General features: G+C 47.1%; 1 protein-coding gene across 1 annotated transcript in view; it reads right to left on the minus strand.

Annotated features, from left to right (window-relative positions):
* Positions 1 to 13,798: 13,798 nt before the first annotated feature.
* LOC147119990 (neuropilin-2-like) overlaps positions 13,799 to 20,120 on the minus strand; it is a 111,321-nt gene continuing 104,999 nt past the window's right edge. Inside the window, exons 16-17 of the mRNA XM_085985461.1 lie at positions 17,571 to 17,651; positions 13,799 to 15,259 (exon numbers count right to left, since the gene is read on the minus strand). Coding sequence (XP_085841587.1) covers positions 14,934 to 15,259; positions 17,571 to 17,651 — 407 coding nt within the window. The 3' untranslated portion in view covers positions 13,799 to 14,933. The remainder of the gene's footprint in view (positions 15,260 to 17,570; positions 17,652 to 20,120) is intronic.

Below are 20,120 nucleotides of genomic sequence, written 5' to 3' on the forward strand. Positions count from 1 at the left end.
CATCATGTACAGATTTACATCCTTGTTTTTGTATTCAGTGCCCCAAGATATAAAATCCAGAATCCTATATTACCCAGCAATATGGGCTAATAGACAGAGACTATTGGTTAGAATTAAGGAACAATAGAGGAGCTATTAAGCTATTGGGTGTATACTATTGGCCACCAAATAGTAGGAAGGAGATAGAGGAGCAAATTTGCAGACCAATTGCAGAAAGAGCCAAAAACTAGAGAGCAGTGATAATAGGGGACTGGGATAGTAATGGTGTAAAGGGCAAAGAGGGGGAGGAATTCCTGAATTGTGTACAACAGAACTTTCTTCATCAGTGTTTCTCCAGCCCAACGAGGAAGGAAGTAGTGCTGGATCTAGTTCTGGGGAATGAAGTGGGGGCAAGCGGAGCATGTTTCAGTGGGAGAGTATTTGGGGATCAGTGATCATAATATCATCAGGTTCAGAATCATTATGGAAAAGGACAAGGTACAATCAAGCATAAAAATACTTAACTGGAGGAGGGTTAACTTCAGTGAATTGAAAAGGGATTTGGGGCAGGTGGATTGGAATCAAAATTTAGTAGGCAAAACAGTAATTGAATAATGGGAGGCTTTCAAAGAGGAGATGGTTCGGGTACAGAGTAGACACAGTCCCATGAGGGGGAAAGGAAAGGCAGCCAAAGCTCGAGTTCCCTGGATGGCTAAAGATAGAGAGATTAAAATAAGAGAGAAAAGGGAGGCTTATGACAATTGTAAGGTTCATAATACAGTAGAGAACCAAGCTCAATATAGAAAGTAGATTAGCGACTAACATAAAAGGGAACCCAAAAGTCTTTTATAAACACATAAATAGTAAAAGGGTGGTCACAGGAAGGGCGGGGCGGACTAGGGACCAAAAATGAGATCTTCTTGTGGAGGCAGAGGGCATGGCTGAGCTACTAAATGAGAACTTTGCATTTGTCTTCACTACAGAAGAGGATGCTGCCAATATAACAGTAAAGGAGGAGGTAGTAGCGATATTAGATAGGATCGTCGTCGTACGTGTCTTCACACTGTCCCCTTTGGGGAACTGTATGAAGTGGTGGAAGGATTTCTGGCCACGTTAACGCTCCTTCCGTGACCGTAACCATCTACATACCAGCCATTAGGGTGGTTAGTCCTATGGCGGGAGGGTTTTACGGGCTCCCACAACCCATACGAGGGGGGGGCCACCCACACCCACGGACGCAAGTATCCCACTGGATGTCAACCCAGAATTTAGAGCCGGAGCTCCGACTCCACTTGCTGGGACTGTCTGGAGAGGGGTTCGAAACCCTACACCTTCTGGCCCAGCGGCGGGGATGCTACTGCTACGCCAAAGGCCCACTCCATTAGATAGGATAAAAATAGATAAATAGGATGTACTTAAAAGGTTGGCAGTCCTCAAAGTAAAAAAGTTACCTAGTCCAGATGCGATGCATCCTAGGTTGCTGACAGAACTAAGGGTTGAAATTGCGGAGGCTCTGGCCACAATCTTCCAATCCTCCTTGGATAGGGGTTGGTGCCAGAGGAGTGGAGAATTGCAAATGTTACACCCTTGCTTAAAAAGGGGGCGAGGGATAAACCGGGCAACTACAGGCCAATCTAGCGTCGGTGGTGGGAAACTTTTAGAGACAATAATCCAAGACAAACTTAATTGGTATTGGGAAAAGTATGGGTTAATGAATGAAAGTCAGCACAGATTTGTTAAAGGCAAATCGTGTTTGACTATCTTGATCAAGTTCCTTGATGAAGGGACAGAGAGGTTTGAGGGGGGTAGTGAGGTTCATGTGTATATGGACATTCAAAAGTCAGATGGGGCCTCGGTTTAACATCTCATCCAAAAGGCAGCACCTCTGACAGCGCAGCACTCCCTCAGCACTGTACTGGAGTGGAGTGTCAGCCTAGATTTATGTGCTCAAGTCCCTGGAGTGGGACTTTGAACCCACAACCTTCTGCCTCAGTAGGCAAGAAGAGCTACCCCACTGAGCCACTGGCTGACACTAGTAGGAAGGATGAGAAGAGGCAATATAAACTAAAGGGAGTGCAGGAACAGAGAGACCTGGGGGTGTATTTACACAAATCTTTAAAGGTGGCAAAACAAGTTGAGAAGGCTGTTAAAAAAACACATGAGATCCTTTGCTTAGAGGAATAGAGTACAAAAGCTAGGACGTTTTGCTGAACCTTTATAAAACACTGGTTAGGCCTCAGCTGGAGAATTGTGTTCAATTCTGGGCACCGCACTTTAGGAAGGATGTCAAGGCCTTGGAGAGGGTGCAGAGGAGATTGACTAGAATGATACCAAGGATGAGGGACTTCAGTTATGAGGAGAGACTAGAGAAGCTGGGATTGTTCTCCTTAGAGCAGAGAAGGTTAAGAGGAGATTTGATAGAGCTGTTCAAAATTATGAATGGTTTTGATAGAGTAAATAAGGAGACACTGTGTCCAGTGGCAGGAGGGTCGGTAACCAGTGGACACAGATTTAATGTGATTGGCAAAAGAATCAGAGGCGAGAAAAAGAAAAATTTTTTACACAGTGAGTTGTTATGATCTGGAATGCACTGCCTGTAAGGGTGGTAGAAGCAGATTCAATAATAACTTTCAAAAGAAAATGGGATAAATACTTGAAGGGGAAAAAATTACAGGATTTTGGAGAAAGAGCAGGGGCGTGGGATTATTGGATAGCTCTACCAAAGAGGCAGCACAGGCACAATGGGCTGAACGGCTTCATTCTGTAATGTATGATTCTATGATTCTACAAAATCTAATAAGGAATTCAGGAGAAACTTCTTTCCCCAGAGAGTGGTTAGAATGTGGAACTCACTACCACATGGAGTAGTTGAGGCGAATAGCATTGAGGCATTTAAGGGGAAGCTGGATAAGGACACGAGGGAGAAAGGAATAGAAGGATATGCTGATAGGGTGAGATGAAGTAGGGCGGGAGGAGGCTCGTGTGGAGCATAAACACCGGCATAGACCAGTTGGGCCGAATGGCCAGTTTCTGTGATCATCCTCTGTTCTAATGGAGTCGATATGGCATATTAACATAGTACACATGTCAATACTTGTGTGGTTTATACAGCATGTCATGTATCACTCTTTGATCATGTATTATAAATATTTCTTATCAGGTGAGGGAAGGATTCAGCTCAGATACAATGCCCTCCATTGACCAATAGGCCGGCTGTGTGGGCTGAATGGATGGCTTAAAGAGTGAAATAATTTGCATTTCTATAGCGCTTTTCACAACCTCAGGGCGTCCCAAAGCAATTTCCAGCCAATGAGGTACTTTTGAAGTGTAGTCACTGTTGTAATGTAGGAAACATGGCAGCCAAATTCGTGCACAGCAAGATCCCACAAACAGCAATGAGATAATGAGCAGATCATCTGTTTTAGTGATGTTGGTTGAGGGATAAATATTGGCCGGGACACTGGGGAGAACTCCCCAGCTCTTCTTCGAATAGTGCCATGGGATGTTTTACATCCTCCTGAGAGGACAGATGGGGCCTCAGTTTAATGTCTCATCCGAAAGATGGGACCTCTGACAGTGCAGCACACCCTCAGTACCGGAGTGGAGGGTCAGCCTAGATTTTGTGCTCGGGTCTCTGGAGTGGGGACTTAAACCCACAACCTTCTGACTCAGAGGCGAGAGTGCTACCCACTGAGCCACAGCTGACACCTGTGGCCTCCCAAATAAATAACGCTGGCATTTATTAGCACTTCGTCCCATTGAAACGTCTCAACGTTTCACTGACTGAATGACTCGGAAAGGTGGTGACTGCTGGGTAAATGGGCAGTCAGTCTTCAACAGCAGGGTCCCACAAGCAGCAGATGAGAGACGATGGGACTTTTCAACCTTGACGGGAGGCATCTGAGAGGTGGGAGGATAGCTGGCCGGGAGGGAATCCCACGGGATCGGGTGAAACGCTGGTTTTACGCCACGCCCAGAATTGCCCCTGTGATCTTTTAGAAGTATCTATATATATAAAAGGATACTTCTGTCTGTCATTCTGTCTGTCTGTCTGTCTTTCTGTCTGTCTGTCTGTCTTGAATTAACTCGAAAGTTATAGAGCGTACCTACACGTGCGTTACGTCGAAAGAAAGCTGACGATTCCAGAACCGTCCTAAGCGTATTTACGTTTTGGCCGGACAAAAATTGCGCCCGCGGTATCCAAAAAACGTTCAACATTCCGCTCATTATCCGCTCATTAGCATCGAGTGACGTCGAGGTCGACCAATCGTACGGCGGGTTCCTGGCGCATGCGGCCGGGCCCTCCTATGGTCGAGTGACGGGACGATTGACCAATCCTACGCTTCGGTGACCTGACGGTCCACCAATCGGTGCCTGTGTGGGCGGGCCTTATCGTTCTGAACCGAGGTGAGTCGCCGCCATCTTGATTCCAAACTTTTCCTTTCTTTTTCCCGCTTTCTGCGTCTTTAAAAAAAAAGTTGCTTTTAAAACACATATTGTTTTTTAAAAAAGTTAATTACTTTCTAAATCTTTTATCTAATCTCATTAATTTTCCTACCTTTCCCCGTTTTTCCAGGTAGGCCTCGAAGCCTGGGCATCTGTTGCCAGCCATGCTGGACCCTAAGCAATTGTTTTGTGGCAAGCTCCTCCCACCCCTCACCCCCCCCCCCGCTGGGCCCGATTCCGAACCAGCGGCCAGCCATCTTGGTAAAGGCTGGCTGGGCTCACTGCAAGCTCCTGGCGGTTCATTCGGGGGGGGGGGGGCGGGAGCGGAGAGGGTTACCCCGGCAACCGGGCTCGCCAGCCGCAATCGGCCGCTCAGGCCCAGGCCCGGAGATCGGGAGGCGGAGAGGGGAGGAGGGTTACCAAGGCAACCGGGGCTCAGGAGGGGCGGGGGAGCGGAGAGGGTTACCCCGGCAACCAGGCTCGCCAGCCGCAATCGGGCGCTCAGGCCCAGGCCCGGAGATCGGGAGGCGGAGAGGGGAGGAGGGTTACCAAGGCAACCGGGGCTCAGGAGGGGAGGGGGAGCGGAGAGGGTTACCCCGGCAACCGGGCTCGCCAGCCGCAATCGGCCGCTCAGGCCCGGAGATCGGGAGGCGGAGAGGGGAGGAGGGTTACCAAGGCAACCGGGCCCGGCCAGCCACAATCGGCCGTCTCAGGCCCCCCTTCCCCCCCTCCCCCTCTGCCCCCCCTCCCCCTCTCCCTCCCACCCCCCTCACCCCCTCCCCCCTCCCCTCCCCCCTCTCCCTCCCTCCACCCTCCCCCCCCATCCCCCCTCCCTCCCTCCCCCCTCCTCCCCTCCCCCTCCCTCTCCCCTCATCCCCTCCCCCTCCCCTCCTCCCCCTCCCCTCCTCCCCTCCCCCTCCCTCTCCCCTCCCCCCCCTCCCCTCGCTCTCTCTCTTCCCCCCCAGTCGCTCTCTCTCTTCCCCCCCAGTCGCTTTCACTCTTCCCCCCCAGTCGCTCTCTCTTCCCCCCCAGTCGCTCTCTCTCTTCCCACCCAGTCGCTCTCTCTCTTCCCCCCAGTCGCTCTCTCTCCTCCCCCAGTCGCTCTCTCTCTTCCCCCCAGTCGCTCTCTCTCTTCCCCCCAGTCGCTCTCTCTCTTCCCCCCAGTCGCTCTCTCTCTTCCCCCCCAGTCGCTCTCACTCTTCCCCCCCAGTCGCTCTCTCTTCCCCCCCAGTCGCTCTCTCTCTTCCCACCCAGTCGCTCTCTCTCTTCCCCCCAGTCGCTCTCTCTCCTCCCCCAGTCGCTCTCTCTCTTCCCCCCAGTCGCTCTCTCTCTTCCCCCCAGTCGCTCTCACTCTTCCCCCCCAGTCGCTCTCTCTTCCCCCCCAGTCGCTCTCTCTCCTCCCCCAGTCGCTCTCTCTCTTCCCCCCAGTCGCTCTCTCTCTTCCCCCCAGTCGCTCTCTCTCTTCCCCCCAGTCGCTCTCTCTCCTCCCCCAGTCGCTCTCTCTCTTCCCCCCAGTCGCTCTCTCTCTTCCCCCCAGTCGCTCTCTCTCTTCCCCCCAGTCGCTCTCACTCTTCCCCCCCAGTCGCTCTCTCTCTTCCCCCCAGTCGCTCTCTCTCCTCCCCCAGTCGCTCTCTCTCTTCCCCCCAGTCGCTCTCTCTCTTCCCCCCAGTCGCTCTCTCTCTTCCCCCCAGTCGCTCTCTCTCTTCCCCCCAGTCGCTCTCTCTCTCTCTTCCAACAACAACATGCCCTCAAAAGACCCTCGGCACTGCCGGGCACTTCAGCTTATAAGATAAAGACAATGGAGAAGACAAATCTGGAATATTAATTGAAATTAAATAGCAGGAGTAGGACAAGGAGCACAGATTCAAACTAGTAAAAGGCAAGTTTAAGACCGCTAATGGGAAAATCCTCTTCACACAAAGAGTGAAGATTATGGAGTGGGTGAAAACATTGGATGTACTTTAAGGTCTTTCTGAATGGCTTACTTAAAATGGGCTGAATGACCATCCTCATCCATCAGTATCTTGTGAATAGGCAAACACGGACCTAGATTCCCTGACCCAAGCAATAACACCTCCAACAATGCAGCACTGAAGGTGCTGGGTGGATTAAGCACTTAAATGCCCACCAAGCTCCTTGAGAAGTAGTTAATTGACCCTTTGATACTCATCCCTCTCAGGGCTGAGGTGAAACGACTGCCCCACAGCAGCTTATTTGAGATCAAAGAGTCAACGCCTGGAGGACCATCAACTTGACACTCAACATGTCCAACCATTGCAGAGGAGCAATCAAGAAAGCCAGCTACACAGTTCAATATATGATCAGACTGTACAGTCAGACCACACCTTGAGCCCTTGCTTCTAGTGTCTCGGTTCTGTACCCCTCCACGCCACAGGGGTTTTAGCATATTGTGCCATCACAGTGGCAGCGGGGGCCAGTTGATTATCGAGTCCCACCCTACAGACTGCTTCATTCTGTTGCTATTAGTGTGGGATGTCAGTGTTCACACCAGTAAATACTGAGGGGTAGAGTTTTTCGTTATGGGAGCAATCGGCAATCTGGGTGCAAATTGGGCTTGAGATTGCGCTGTGTGTCCAAAGTGAAGTTAGGGGACAAGTTCCCGCCTAAACTCATTTGCGTAATCACAAATGTAAAATCTTCCAATCGGGCAGTGTAATAGAACGTAATTGGTTTTTTTTGCTTCAAAAAATATTCATTGATGTATTTAAGAATGGTAACCTGGTGCAGGTTTATTAATACAGCTGAACACGGGCTTATCACAAAAATAAGCATTTTTAATCATGCAATTTTAACCCTACTCGCTCAGCAGAAACCTGGCAGGCGGTTAAAATCGCCCTGGCTCTTACTTGTCCAAAAGCCGCCATGATCGCAACATCTGCAATTTTAACCTGCTGTCCTGATTACATCATTTCGATCTGGGGGTTGCGGCCAGTTTTGTGGGCAGGGCCATCCAGCGTGAGGTTACTTCAGCCAACGTTAAAGATCGCGGAAACTCGATTCACGCTTGACGTAACTTGCGTTTAAAATTCCGCTATCTTTTGCGCGGGGTTTGGCCAATTTCAGCCGGATTGCGCTAAACTGACGGAAACTCAGAGCCTGATTGTGCTATTTGGAGATACTACTAGTTGGTAAATGGAGCCCCAGAAAAGATGAAAGGGTGAGGTTGAGGGTTTAGAGCTGGAAGGGAACACTTCCCAAATAGGCTGGGGTTGAGCTGAGGAAATTCTAATGATGCTGCCAGTTTCTAATTAAAAGCACATGGGGAAACGTGCATCTATTTATTATATTGCACTGAAGAGCATACATTAGAAATGCAGGAATTGCATGGTTAGGACATCAAGGGGAGAAAATTCCTCAGAGGTTGCGCTGGTCTCCCACCGTAATTCTTTAACACTGGAAAATAAGCATCCCAGAAACTCCAACCAATCGCAAAACCAAAACAAGAAGAATTAGCTCATGGGAAGTGGCTGGTGCAGTGAATTAGTACACTGCCCTTTACCATCTGGGTTCCAATCCAACCCACATTTATGGGATGTAAGTCTCTTGTCTGAATTCTGACAGTCAGTCTGAGATAATCTCAATCCAGATGCCTGTGGTGCCCGAGCCCACAGCACACAACTCTAAATTTGGCAATAATTAGTGTCAAAATTGGTTGTACTGTTCAGAAGAGCCGCAAGAGCTGGTTGATATGGGAGATGGAAATGCAGGGGGTGCTTTTGTGAGGTTTAGATACATGGTTGCTGTAGAAGAGTTATCCTATGTTTAGCCTATGCTTTACCTGGCCTGGCGTGGAGCTTTGCATTTTAACCCATGGGTGCAAAGAACAGAAAGTTTTCGAATCTCCAGCACAGTCCCTGACAATGGTAAAATTCACCCTCATACACCTAGCAACATAGCAACAAGAGGAGGTCCTTCAGGCCCTCGAGCCTGATCCACCATTTAATTAGATCATGGCTGATCTGTATCTTAACTCCATTTACCAGCCTTGGTTCTGTAACCATTAATACCCTTACACAAGAAAAATCTTTCATTCTCAGTTTTTTAATTTTCAATCGACCCCCAGCCTCAACAGCCTTTAGGGGAGAGAGTTCCAGATTTCCACTACCCTTTGTGTGAAGAGGTGCTTCCTGACATCACCCCTGAATGGCCTGGCTCTAATTTTATGGTTATATCCCTTGTTCTGGACTCTCCCCAGTTTCTCTCCATCCACTGTATCAAACCTCGGCAATTTTAATTGCCAACCAGGCTCGGTTTCTGCCAAGCCTTACCCCCAACCCCGCCATGTCCTCTAGTCACAATATACTTAGCAATTCTTTTTCTACATGGTCGGTCCTCTATTCCTGCTTTATAAAACACACACAACCTCAGTTCTGTGCCTGAGAAGTGGTTCAATCCAGTTGTGTACTTAACTACAAACTTCAAAAGCACCTTCCAAACCCGCAACCTCGCAACAGGTGCATGGGAACACCACCACCTCCAGGTTCCCCCTCCAAGACACACACCATCCTGACTTGGACATATATCGGCGTTCCTTCATTGTCGCTGGGTCAAAATCCTGGAATTCCCTCCCTAACAGCACTGTGGAAGCCCCTTCACCACACGGACTGCAGCGGTTCAAGAAGGCCCACCACCATCACCTTCTCAATGGACAACCAGCTATGGCCAATAAATTGCCAGAAATGCCCATAACCCAAGAATTTTTTTTAAGTTACATGGAACGTATCCAGCGGCTTGACTTCTCTAATCTGTGCACTGTGTAATAATCATTGAAGCCTCTTCTGGACAGGGACCAACTTGATATATGGACCAGGCACAATGGGTGACAGGCTGATGCTGTTACATCCTTCTCCCCGAAGCCTGCAATTGACTCAAACAGTTGAGTGAACTACAGGCTTACTCACAATGACCACACTGTGACTTTAATTAGTGTGAATCTGAACAATTTTGAAGTCCAGCTCCCACTGACCTTGGCTTTGATACATGCATCCAGCTTATTACTGATTTAGCGAATGACAGCCCTCTGAGACATTCCTGAATTGATATCTCCAGTGGTGCAACGTGGGGGAGTTCCAATTAGACTGAGGATACTGACCTCGTCTATGAATAGAGGGAAGCTTGGCTTACAGGAAACACATCCCTCCCACATATTGAATCAAATATTCCTGATACATTTTCCTTGTATATTTTTCTCATTTCTATCCAAGAGCTTATTTTTTTTCCCTTCCTTCCCCTCATTAGAAATCCAGACCCCCCACCCCGCCCCCCCCCCCCAGACCCTCTTGAGATATAACGGCACAGAACTCTTTCATTTTCAGTGGTTTCTTCCTCTTTCAGTGGGAGTCACATTTTTTTGTTACTGGTGGAGTGAACGTAACGTAGCCAATGCCTATGCTGGGTTCTCATGGGTTTTCCCACCTTTCGTCTCCCTTTTGTGACCCTGCTAATTTGCAGTTGTTCTTGAAAACAACTTGCATTTATATAACACCTTTAATGTAGTAAAAGGTTCCAAGGTGTTTCACAGGAGCGATTATCAAACAAAATTTGACACCGAGCCACATAATGAGATAATAGCACAGGTGACCAAAAGCTTGGTCAAAGAGTTAGGTTTTATTGAGCGCCTTAAAGGAGAGAGAGGTGGAGAGGTTTAGGGAGCGAATTCCAGAGCTTAGGGCCAAGACAGCTGAAGGCACGGCCACCAATGTTGAAGCAATAACATTTGGGGATGGGCAAGAGGCCAGAATTGGAGGAGCACAGAGATCTCCTTAGGAAGCAGGCCCGATATCTGTCCCATGCTGGTTACTAGACTTTCTTGTTACTATCTCTTCCTCCCCCCTCACTCGTAAATATGCTTGATCTTCCCCCCACCCCCAGTGCCATTTTGGTTCCTCGGCCCTTTGTCCCAATTTTCGCCCCTGGTCTTCTCCTTCTGTGCCAACACAGCTCAAGTTGCTGGGAGGACTGCTCCAATTGGAGGTAACCATTACCAATGGCAACCTGATTGATTGGGCCTGAATCCATTGATAGAACTGTGGGAAGCTAACTCCCCAGCAAGTGCAAACCCAGCATAGCTGCGTTGCCAGTTCATGAATGGAAGGGTGTCTTTCGAATGTCGACTACAAATACACCCTACAGCATGTCATACAGGATCGGCCACACACACCCCCACCTCCATCGTATTGCAATGACAATGCTCCTTGGTGCTTCTTCTCTCCATCGTTAATATGAACAATATATAAGTAACTATGTAAGGTTTATTAACTTGCCTTTGACACCCTGATCTGACACTTCCTCCTCTTGCTTTAATCTGCATTTCTGCAGTTGTAACATTGCCTCAAATCTCAATTCTGTTTATTTCCCAGAAGCACTTTAAAGCCAATGAAATACTTTATTTTGAAGTGTAGTCACTGTTGTAATGTAGGAAACGTGGCAGCAATTTGCACACAGCAAGGTCCCACAGACAGCAATGTGATAATGATCAGATCATCTGTTTTTAGTGATGTTGGTTGAGGGATTTTAATTGGCCAGGGCACCGGGGAGAACTCCCCTGCTCTTCTTCGAAATAGTGGCCGTGGGATCTTTTACGCCCACCTGAGAGAGCAGACTGGGCCTCAGTTTAACGTCTCATCTGAAAGATGGCGCCTCCGACAGTACAGCACTCCCTCAGTGCTGCACTGGGAGTGTCAGCTGAGATTTTGCGCTCAGGTCTCTGGAGCAGGACTTGAACCCACAACCTCCTGACTCAGAGACGAGAGTGACTATGACTGATCCAAGGCTGACACTTAAAGTGCATCGCCACAGAGCTATAGACAGAGAGGCTGACGAGTAGCATGTAAATGGGACCTGCAGACTGGCAGTATCCCAAATTGTTAATCTTTCAGACAATAAAAATCTAAATGTAGACTAAAAAATACTTCAGTGTGCAAATCTTCTCATTTCTACATTTTTATGATTTTTTTTTTATTGATGCATTCATCATATGGAAATATCTCTTCAGTAATGTATTCAGCTTCTCGAGTAGCTGTATTCCGTTACAATCACTTTATTAAGACAGTATTTCAAATCTACAAGGAAAACAATCAGTTGCGTCCTCACGAGAGACGAAGTGACGTGAGTGCCTCCAGCAATAATCTTGAGTCACTGCCATTCTCCACCACTCGGCCATAGAAACCAGTCAATAACCGCAACTCAAAGAAGGCCCACTTAATGTGAATCCCTGCCCAAGGCCCAAAACACCTCCTGGGAGGGGAAGTGGGCCAGCAATAGTAATCCACCCAAAAACCAGGCAAGGACAGTGAGCCCCCCCCCACCCCCACAACACACCATCCACAGGACTGTTGGTTAGGCACTACCCTCCCAGCCGTTTGGACTAAATAAGTTACCTCAAACACACACACACTGGTGTCAGCACAGCCATAGACGATTACAAGAAACTTTATGTGTGGATGTAGTCCGCCAGTGAGCACTTGAATGTAAAATGGCATCACAAAAAATACGTACGGCCAACGCATACGAGAAGTGGTAGAATTACATAGAATTTACAGCAGAGACAGGCTATTCAGCCCAACTGGTCCGTGCCGATGTTTATGCTCCACACGAGCCACCTCCCACCCTTCTTCATCTGATCCTATCAGCATAGCCTTCTATTCCTTTCTCCCTCATGTGTTTATCCAACTTCCCCTTAAAGGCATCTATTCTATTCGCCTCAACCACTCCATGTGGTAGGATCCGAGTCCATACCTGCAATTTCTCACTTGTTGAGCAGTGAGATGTCATCTTAGCCAAGTGGGCATCTTAATCGGCCTCTCGCCACTGACCAGATCATTACGCACGGCACGCCACAAGATTCATGAAATGACAGCACACACCACAAGTGGGAAATGTGCACCATATAGTGTGCACCATAAGGTATGGTGTGGTCACCATATTCGTGTGTCGTGCACAATAGACGTGAAATGCCCACTTCGGATATAAATTGTGCATCCTAGATAAGAATTTGTCACCATGGATGTGTAAGTGTGCCACAGACATTCAAATATTCGTCATAATGCCATATCTTATAGATATGTGTGTGTATGAGATGTACATCATATAATACAATGTGTATTCCCGCAAAAAGCGTGCCCAGTGGTGCACCTCTTCCAACCGACCTTGTCTACGATGCCCACAAACTTGAAAAACTTTCACCAGGAATTTCCTTGGAGCTGCTTCCCCTCCATAGCCATAACTTTGCTGGAGGTGTGACAGAAACCCCACGTAAAGTTAAGAGGAAATTGGCTCTTTGCCTGCACTATTGTGTGACAATAAACTGCTAAGCGAGGGCCTGGGTGGCACATTGGTCTTTCACCTCTGGAACTTGAGTTCAAATCTAGCCCACACTGATGGGAGGAATGTTGACTTTACAGGCCCTATGTAATTAGGTTTTGGCAGTCTCCAGCCAGCTCCTAATGGGTTGAGTTCATTCCTTGGCCTAATACACACAGACTAGGAAGATCCCTGGTTGAAACCTTGGCCATGCTGAATCAGCTGATCTTAGCCAGCATGGCTGTCGAACTCTACGATTGATGTCAGGGCTAGGGAGGTAAAAAATGGGCCTAGGCTTCTGCTCCTGTTTGCTGTCCAGTAACTCATGCTGGGAACACCTTCCAAGCCCACGACTTCCACCACCTAGAAGGACAAGGGCAGCAGATGCATGGGAACACCATCGCCACCAAGTTCCCCTCAGAGACTTACACAACCTCTCGATTTGGACGTATATCACAATTCCTTCACGGTCACTGGGTTAAAATCCTGGAACTCCCTCCCTAACAGCACTGTGGGAGCGCCTTCATCACACGGACTGCAGCGGTTCAAGAAGAAGGCCCACCACCACCTTCTCAAGGGGCAACTAGGAACGGGCAATAAATGCCGGCCTTGATTGTGATGCCCATATCTGCAGAATGCCTTAAAAAAATTCTTGATGTATGGATGGCAGCATCAAGCTTGACTTTGATACCTCCTTGATTAGAAGGTCTTCCAACAGTCACTGTCCAGACCTCAGGAATGAAGGCGGCCACTGGGGCAAGGTACCTAGAGAGCTGCCCGTGTCTGTGGAACTGAAAGGCTGCATGATTCACCTTTTTCAGAAGGGGAGAGGGGGAGGGGAATAAGGGAGCCAGATTTTAGTTAAACCTGAGGGGGAGTTGACTGCCAGCATTGTACCCAAATAAGAACAAAAAGAAATAAAATATTGTAACAATAAAGACAGGGGTACTGGATCATCTGATGCTAATTCCTGTTCAACAAAAATAAAACCTTTGAAAGCTCTGAATAGCATCAACTGAACCACTGCCAAGTAACACCATTACAAAGCCAGTATTCAAAAAGTCAGCATTTATTCTCACATTTCTTTAATCATTGCTTACTGACTGATTCAGCCTTTCCAGGCTCGACGTCTGTTTCTTGTAATGGATGGGGTGGTTTAAGCAGCCTGGCCCACGTTAAGAAGAAGTCCAGTGGAGTCTGGCATTCAAGAAATCGTTCCTTGTAACTCTGGCCAGGATTTTTTAAATCTCCTAACCAACTCGAAATAAAGCCTTTGTCGTTATTTTGTTTCTTTACGCCTCTCATTCCCATGACCCTCCCCTAGAAAGAAAAAAAATATTTTGCCCCCCATTCCCCCCTCCCAAAGCGGGCAAAAGCCCTGTCCGGAATGTCAATGCACTGTATATTAAATAATAATAGATAAGGTCCTCTGACATCAACAGACACTGCATAGGCCTCAAGACAGTGCCCAATAACACGCTCTCTTCTGTCACAGACAGGAGACATGTGAATACTACTTTGTCACAGGTAATAGATCACGCTTGTCCAAAGGCACTCTGCATATAGTCCATAATTTCTTTTAAGCTCTGCTTAAACGGTTGAAGCTTGCTTCTCACCAACAAACGATAAAGTTGCGGGCCTCGTCTTTCAATTTGGCCTACTGGCCCCAGAAGATAAATTTAAGGTGTCGGCCATCTTGAATTCTCTTCCTTGTTTGGGACCCATCAAACTGTTGTAGGCCTCAACTGTTGGGTCAGCAATTTGAAGGACAAAAATAAAAACACGAGAAAGCTACACGGCACAGCAGGCCAGCATCGCGGCCAGTTTGAAGGAAATGAGACTTCCCTTCGCAGCACGGAACAGAATAAACCTCGTCATGGTCTCTGGCAGTAATGCCAATATTAGGCCTTAGTCAGCCTACTCTTACTTCATCCCAAAGTTCACAGTCAGGGCAGTAATGATGGCTCGTATCCTTGGGAAAATAGTCAAGTTAAGGCTCTTTAGTGCTGACTTCAAGAGGTTCTTAAATATGCCCTTCATTTAACTGGGGGAAAGTGTGGCTGGTTCTGGACACATCAGAATGAAAATGGTTACGATTCAAAGGCAATTCCTTACTTACTGCATCCTCTTGTTTGTTGCTTCCAAGTTACTGGTAATAAAAAGGCCTTTATCTACTTCCATTATGATCATGCCTCTGAGCAGCATTTCTGCTGGTTCAGCTTCACTTTGTGCTTGATCCCGTCGTACAGTTCGAAGTTGTAGTTTTCTAGGGTGGTAGAGCTCCGGCTTGATAGGCCGCCATAGGAGCAAGTGCAGTAGAGTAACAGTCCGGCACACACTGCCCCAAGGAGGACTCCCACCGAGCTCATGACGATGATTGTAACCAGGATTGGGTCCAGGGAGTAGAGCCAGTTCTTGTCTTTTCCAGATGTTGGGGTGACTGACATCCCATCGGATGGCACCACCGTACTTGAGTCTCCGTCTTTCCCTGCATTCAAGTCAGATCCCATATCTGTAATGCAACAAAAGTAATAGTTAAATCATTACATTATATAAAAAAAACACTTTCTACCCGAGGACATACCCAACTTTGGTACAACTTTGATAATATCCAATAATGTGTACTATATAATAGTGCATACTATCTACAGGATGCACTGCAGCAACGCGTCAAAGCTTTTTCGACAGCACTTCCCAAACCCGCGACCTCTTCCACTTGGAAGGACAACGGCAGCAGGCGCATGGGACCACCACCACCTCCAAATTCCCCTCCAAGTTACACATCATCCTGAAAAAATCCTGGAACTCCCTTCCTAAGAGCACTGTGGGAGTACCTTCAGCACACGGACTGCAGCGGTTCAAGAAGATGGCTCACCACCACCTTCTCAAGGGGCAGCTAGGGATGGGCAATAAATGCTGGCCTTGCCAGCGAGGCCCACATCCCGTGAACGAATAAAACATATTTTATAATGTTCACAGGGAATGTGCTGAGATTTCTTTGATACAATAAACGTGTCTGGAACCTTGGTTAGACCACACTCGGAGCACTGTGAACCCCTCTGGTCTCCATATTATAAAAAGGACATAGAGACACTGGAGAAAGTGGAAAACAGATATACTAGAATGATACCAGAACTGAGATATTATACCTAACAGGAAAGACGGAACAGGGTGGGGCTCTTTTCTCTAGAAAAGAGATGTTTCCACTTGCAGGTGAGACCAGAACTAGGGATCATAATCATAAGATCAAAAATATAAGATAGTCACTAATAAATCCAATAGGGAATTCAGGTAAACTTCTTTACCCAGAGAGTGGTTAGAATGTGGAACTCACTACCACAGGGAGTAGTTGAGGCGAATAGTATAGATGCATCCAAGGGGAAGCTAGACAAGCACATGAGGGAGAAGGGAATAGAAGACTATGCTGATGGTTAGATGAAATGGGGTGGGAGGAGGCTCGTGTGGAGCATAAACACCGACATAGATCTATTGGGCTGAATGGCCTGTTTCTGTGCTGTAAGTATTTTGTAATACTTTGTAATTTAGAAAGTCTTTCTGCATTCACTTAATGTGTCGGTAGACTAATGCCTCTTTTTGCCCATGTTATTACACAAAGACCAGGAAAGCTCCAAGTTCGATCTCTGGTCTGTGCCGAATGAGCGGCTCTCAGTCAGGCAGTGGCTGTGGGGCACTGCACTAGGTCTCAGCCCATGAACTGGTCTGTGGTGTTCCGGCTGGTGGAATCAGCGAGGGGAGGAGTAAAAACAAGACCACCTCTTTCCATCCTTCTTTACTGCTGATTCTAGATTGGTATTAGCAGGGTTCTAGGTGTGATCTTAAACTGTTTCATTGTAGCTTTTAAGACTCCAAAGTGGCTGAAACGGCTGAAAAGATACAAGGAGAAACAAACTGAAATTGGCTACAGTGCCACTGAGGGTGGGTGATGTCATCCGGATGCCTCATGGAGTTGGGGGTTTATAAAGAACTGCCGAAACAGGGAATGGGCCAAGAAACTAGAGTCAGAACAAAAAATCAGACAGTTTGAACACTGGTGGTCACCTGCTCCCAAAGGATTGGGGTAATATGCAGCTCTTGTACTTTCTGCCTTGTTAGTGTGTGTATCTAGTTGTACTCTATTATTAAAATTGCTGATTGCCTCCGTATTGGAGGACTCTACGAATAGGTTTACATAGGAGCAGTTCACCCTGAGTAGTGTACCGTACTGATGGGGAAGGAGGGCTCACAATGGAGGAAGAAAATTACCAATAAAATAGTAGCTGCATTAATTTTCTTTAAATGGTTCCACCCATACGATAGGGTGAACACATTCAGGGAAACCTGATGAAACCAATATCTACTGTCTCTTCAAGCCAGCTGTCAGCCGTAGTTCAGTGGGTAGCTCTCTCACCTTTAAGTCAGCAGGTTGTGGGTTCACGTCCCACTCCAGCGACCTGAGCACAAAATCTAGGCTGGCACTCCATTGCAGTACTGAGGGAGTGCTGCACTGTCGGAGGTGCTGTCTTTCGGATGAAATGTTAAACTGAGGTGGATGTAAAAGAGCCCACACACTATTTTGAAGAAGTGCAGGGGAGTTCTGTTTGTGGGAGCTTGCTGTGCACAAATTGGCTGCTGCGTTTCCTACATTACGACAGTGACTACACTTCGAAGTACTTAATTAGCTGTGAAGCTCTTTGGGACATCCTGAAAGGTGCTATATGAATGCAAGTTCTTTCTTTCTACTTTCAATGGCTCTTGTGCAAAAGGTGGGTCGTAAAATGCTATTTGGAAAAATTAAAGCAGGTGGAGTCACAAAATCTGTTTACCTTTCTTGTAAATATAGGTGTCAGCTTCCTCATTGGGTTCGAATTGGGTCCTTTCAGAATCGCTAGAGATGATTTCTCTCCCTGTAACAGAAATAAGGAAGTAGAAGATTATTTCAGGGCCAAGGTACGACATATAAGCATCTCTATGGAGGAAAGGTCCACTCTTCCAATTATGTTGTAACTCTGACCAATTTTATGGATACAGAGGGTCTTAAATAGGTGATATATCCCAGTGATCTACTTCTTAAAATGGAGCATGAGCAAGTCAAATGAAATAGCCTGCTTATATCTACATTATCAATGACCCTTAGCATTTTTGAAGACCTTAATGCAATATTTTCCCCAATAAAAGGAAGTTCAACTCTGTTGTGGAACAGGAGTAGGACATTCAGCCCCTCGAGCCTGTTCTGCCATTCAATTAGATCATGGCTGATCTGCATCTTAACTCCATCTACCCGCCCTGGTTCCACATCCCTCACTACCCTTACCCAACAAAAATGAGAACTGTTTCTTTCCCCCTAACTCCCATTGCTATGTTCTGGAATCCTCTGTGTCACTCCGTTCCTCAATCCTTTTCCAATGTATTGATATCCTTATGAAGGTCGGGCACCCAGAATTACACAATAAATGTGATCTTGATGCGTCAGAATGATCTACTCCTGCTCACAGTCAAATACACTTGAGAATTATCCCAAGGGCGTGGATTAGAGTTGTCGATAGCAGCTTCCGGGTGACCGGAACCTTTGACTGACCAATCATCACACACCTTTTTCTTCTCCACCCTTTGGACACCCGTCCATGGTGCGCAGAGCTCACACTTCTGTTTTCCTGTTTTTGCATTAATGCACATTATAATCCATCCATCATTTCTTGGCCCATCTGCTTGATTGGCCCCGATCTCCAAGGATGCTCTTTATCTCCTCTTCAACGTCTGGCAGTACCTGTAGCTTGGTCTCATCGGCCAATGTGGTAATTTTATTACAAGCAGTATTCTCTTGTTATTGATTAGTGTGAACACTGGGCAGTGCGCTTTACAGTGTCTCCTGCTCCGATCTGTGTCCGGCGCTCTCTCTGTCACCTTTTATAGTGGCCGTCGTTAAGACAATTGTGAGCTGGAAAGCACACATGTGCAAATTTGCACATTTGCCATCAGTGGACATAGGGCCTGGTGTGTTAAATGCGCGTTAGAGCAGCTCAGCCCTGGGAGGAACTCTTGAGACGGTGGGCCAAAATAATGCACCATTCATTTCACCATCAAATGACTATACATCAACACACTTAATGCACGAGTAGCCTCCAACACATTGAGTACCGAGTAATGTCACAACGTGGTGTATTAGATCAGTCCGATTGCTGAATTGCACAACTTTTGTATCATTAGTAAATATTCCTACCCCTTCCCCCCAAAAAACCCCAACATGGATTGGCTAGATACAGGCTCAGCCAGTATGATCATCTTGTCCAGGGTCTCAGTAACGTCACTATGGGGCAATGCCTATCAGAGGGTTGTCATTGGAGTTCAGAAGATGAGAGGTGATCTTATTGAAACATAAGATTCTGAGGGGGATTGACAGGGTAGATGCTGAGAGGATGTTGCCCCTAGTGGGGGTATCTAGAACTAGATGGCATAGATTCAGAATAAGGGGTCGCCCATTTAAGACAGAGATGAGGAGGAATTTCTTCTCTCAGAGGATCGTGAATCTTTGGAATTCTCTACCCCAGAGAGCGGTGGAGGCGGAGTCATTGAATATTTTTAAGGCGGAGATTGACAGACATTTGAACTACAAGGGAGTCAAGGGGTATGGAGAGAGAGTGGGAAAGTGGTGTTGAGGCCAAGATTGGATCAGCCATGATCTTGTTGAATGGCGGAGCAGGCTCGAGGGGCCGATTGGCCTACTCCTGCTTCTTATGTTCTTATGGTTCCCTGTAGGGAAAGAAATTAGAAGGGAAATTTCAGGCTGCGCTTCTAGTGGACAGTGTCGAGCTACACTGGCATGGCTCTGGGATCAGTCCACCATCACGGCTGAAGAGGGCACGTGCTGCAGGGAGCTTTAGAAGGGAAAAGGTGAAAGAAAAGCATAATGCAGTAATGTTGTTAGACTTCAGCTGGAGTATTGTGTCCAATTCTGGGCACCAGTCTTTAGGAAGGATGTCAAGGCCTTTTAAAGGGTGCAGAGATTTACTAGAATACCAGGGACGCAGGAACTTCAGTTATGCAGAGAGACTGGAGAAACTGAGATTATTCTCCTTAGAGCAGGGAAGGATAAGGGGAGATTTAATAGAGGTGTTCAAAATTGTGAGTAAATAAGAAACTTTCCACTGGCCAGAGGGTCGGTAACCAGAGGACACAGATTTAAGATAATTGGAAAAAGAGCCAGAGGGGAGATGAGGAGAAAAAGTACTTTAAATTCTGTGCGTATACTTTGTGTTTAAACAAAGAAAAACGCAGAAGTAATCCCTCTGTAGTACGTGGGACAGTGGTACGGTAGTAAGAATACAAAATAATATGGCTACAAAATGGCCACCAAGGTTCACAACACTGAGTACCTC

This window comes from Somniosus microcephalus, chromosome 4, assembly GCF_052327205.1.
Source record: "Somniosus microcephalus isolate GS21.2 chromosome 4, FLI_Smic_1.0, whole genome shotgun sequence".
Lineage (NCBI taxonomy): Eukaryota > Metazoa > Chordata > Chondrichthyes > Squaliformes > Somniosidae > Somniosus > Somniosus microcephalus.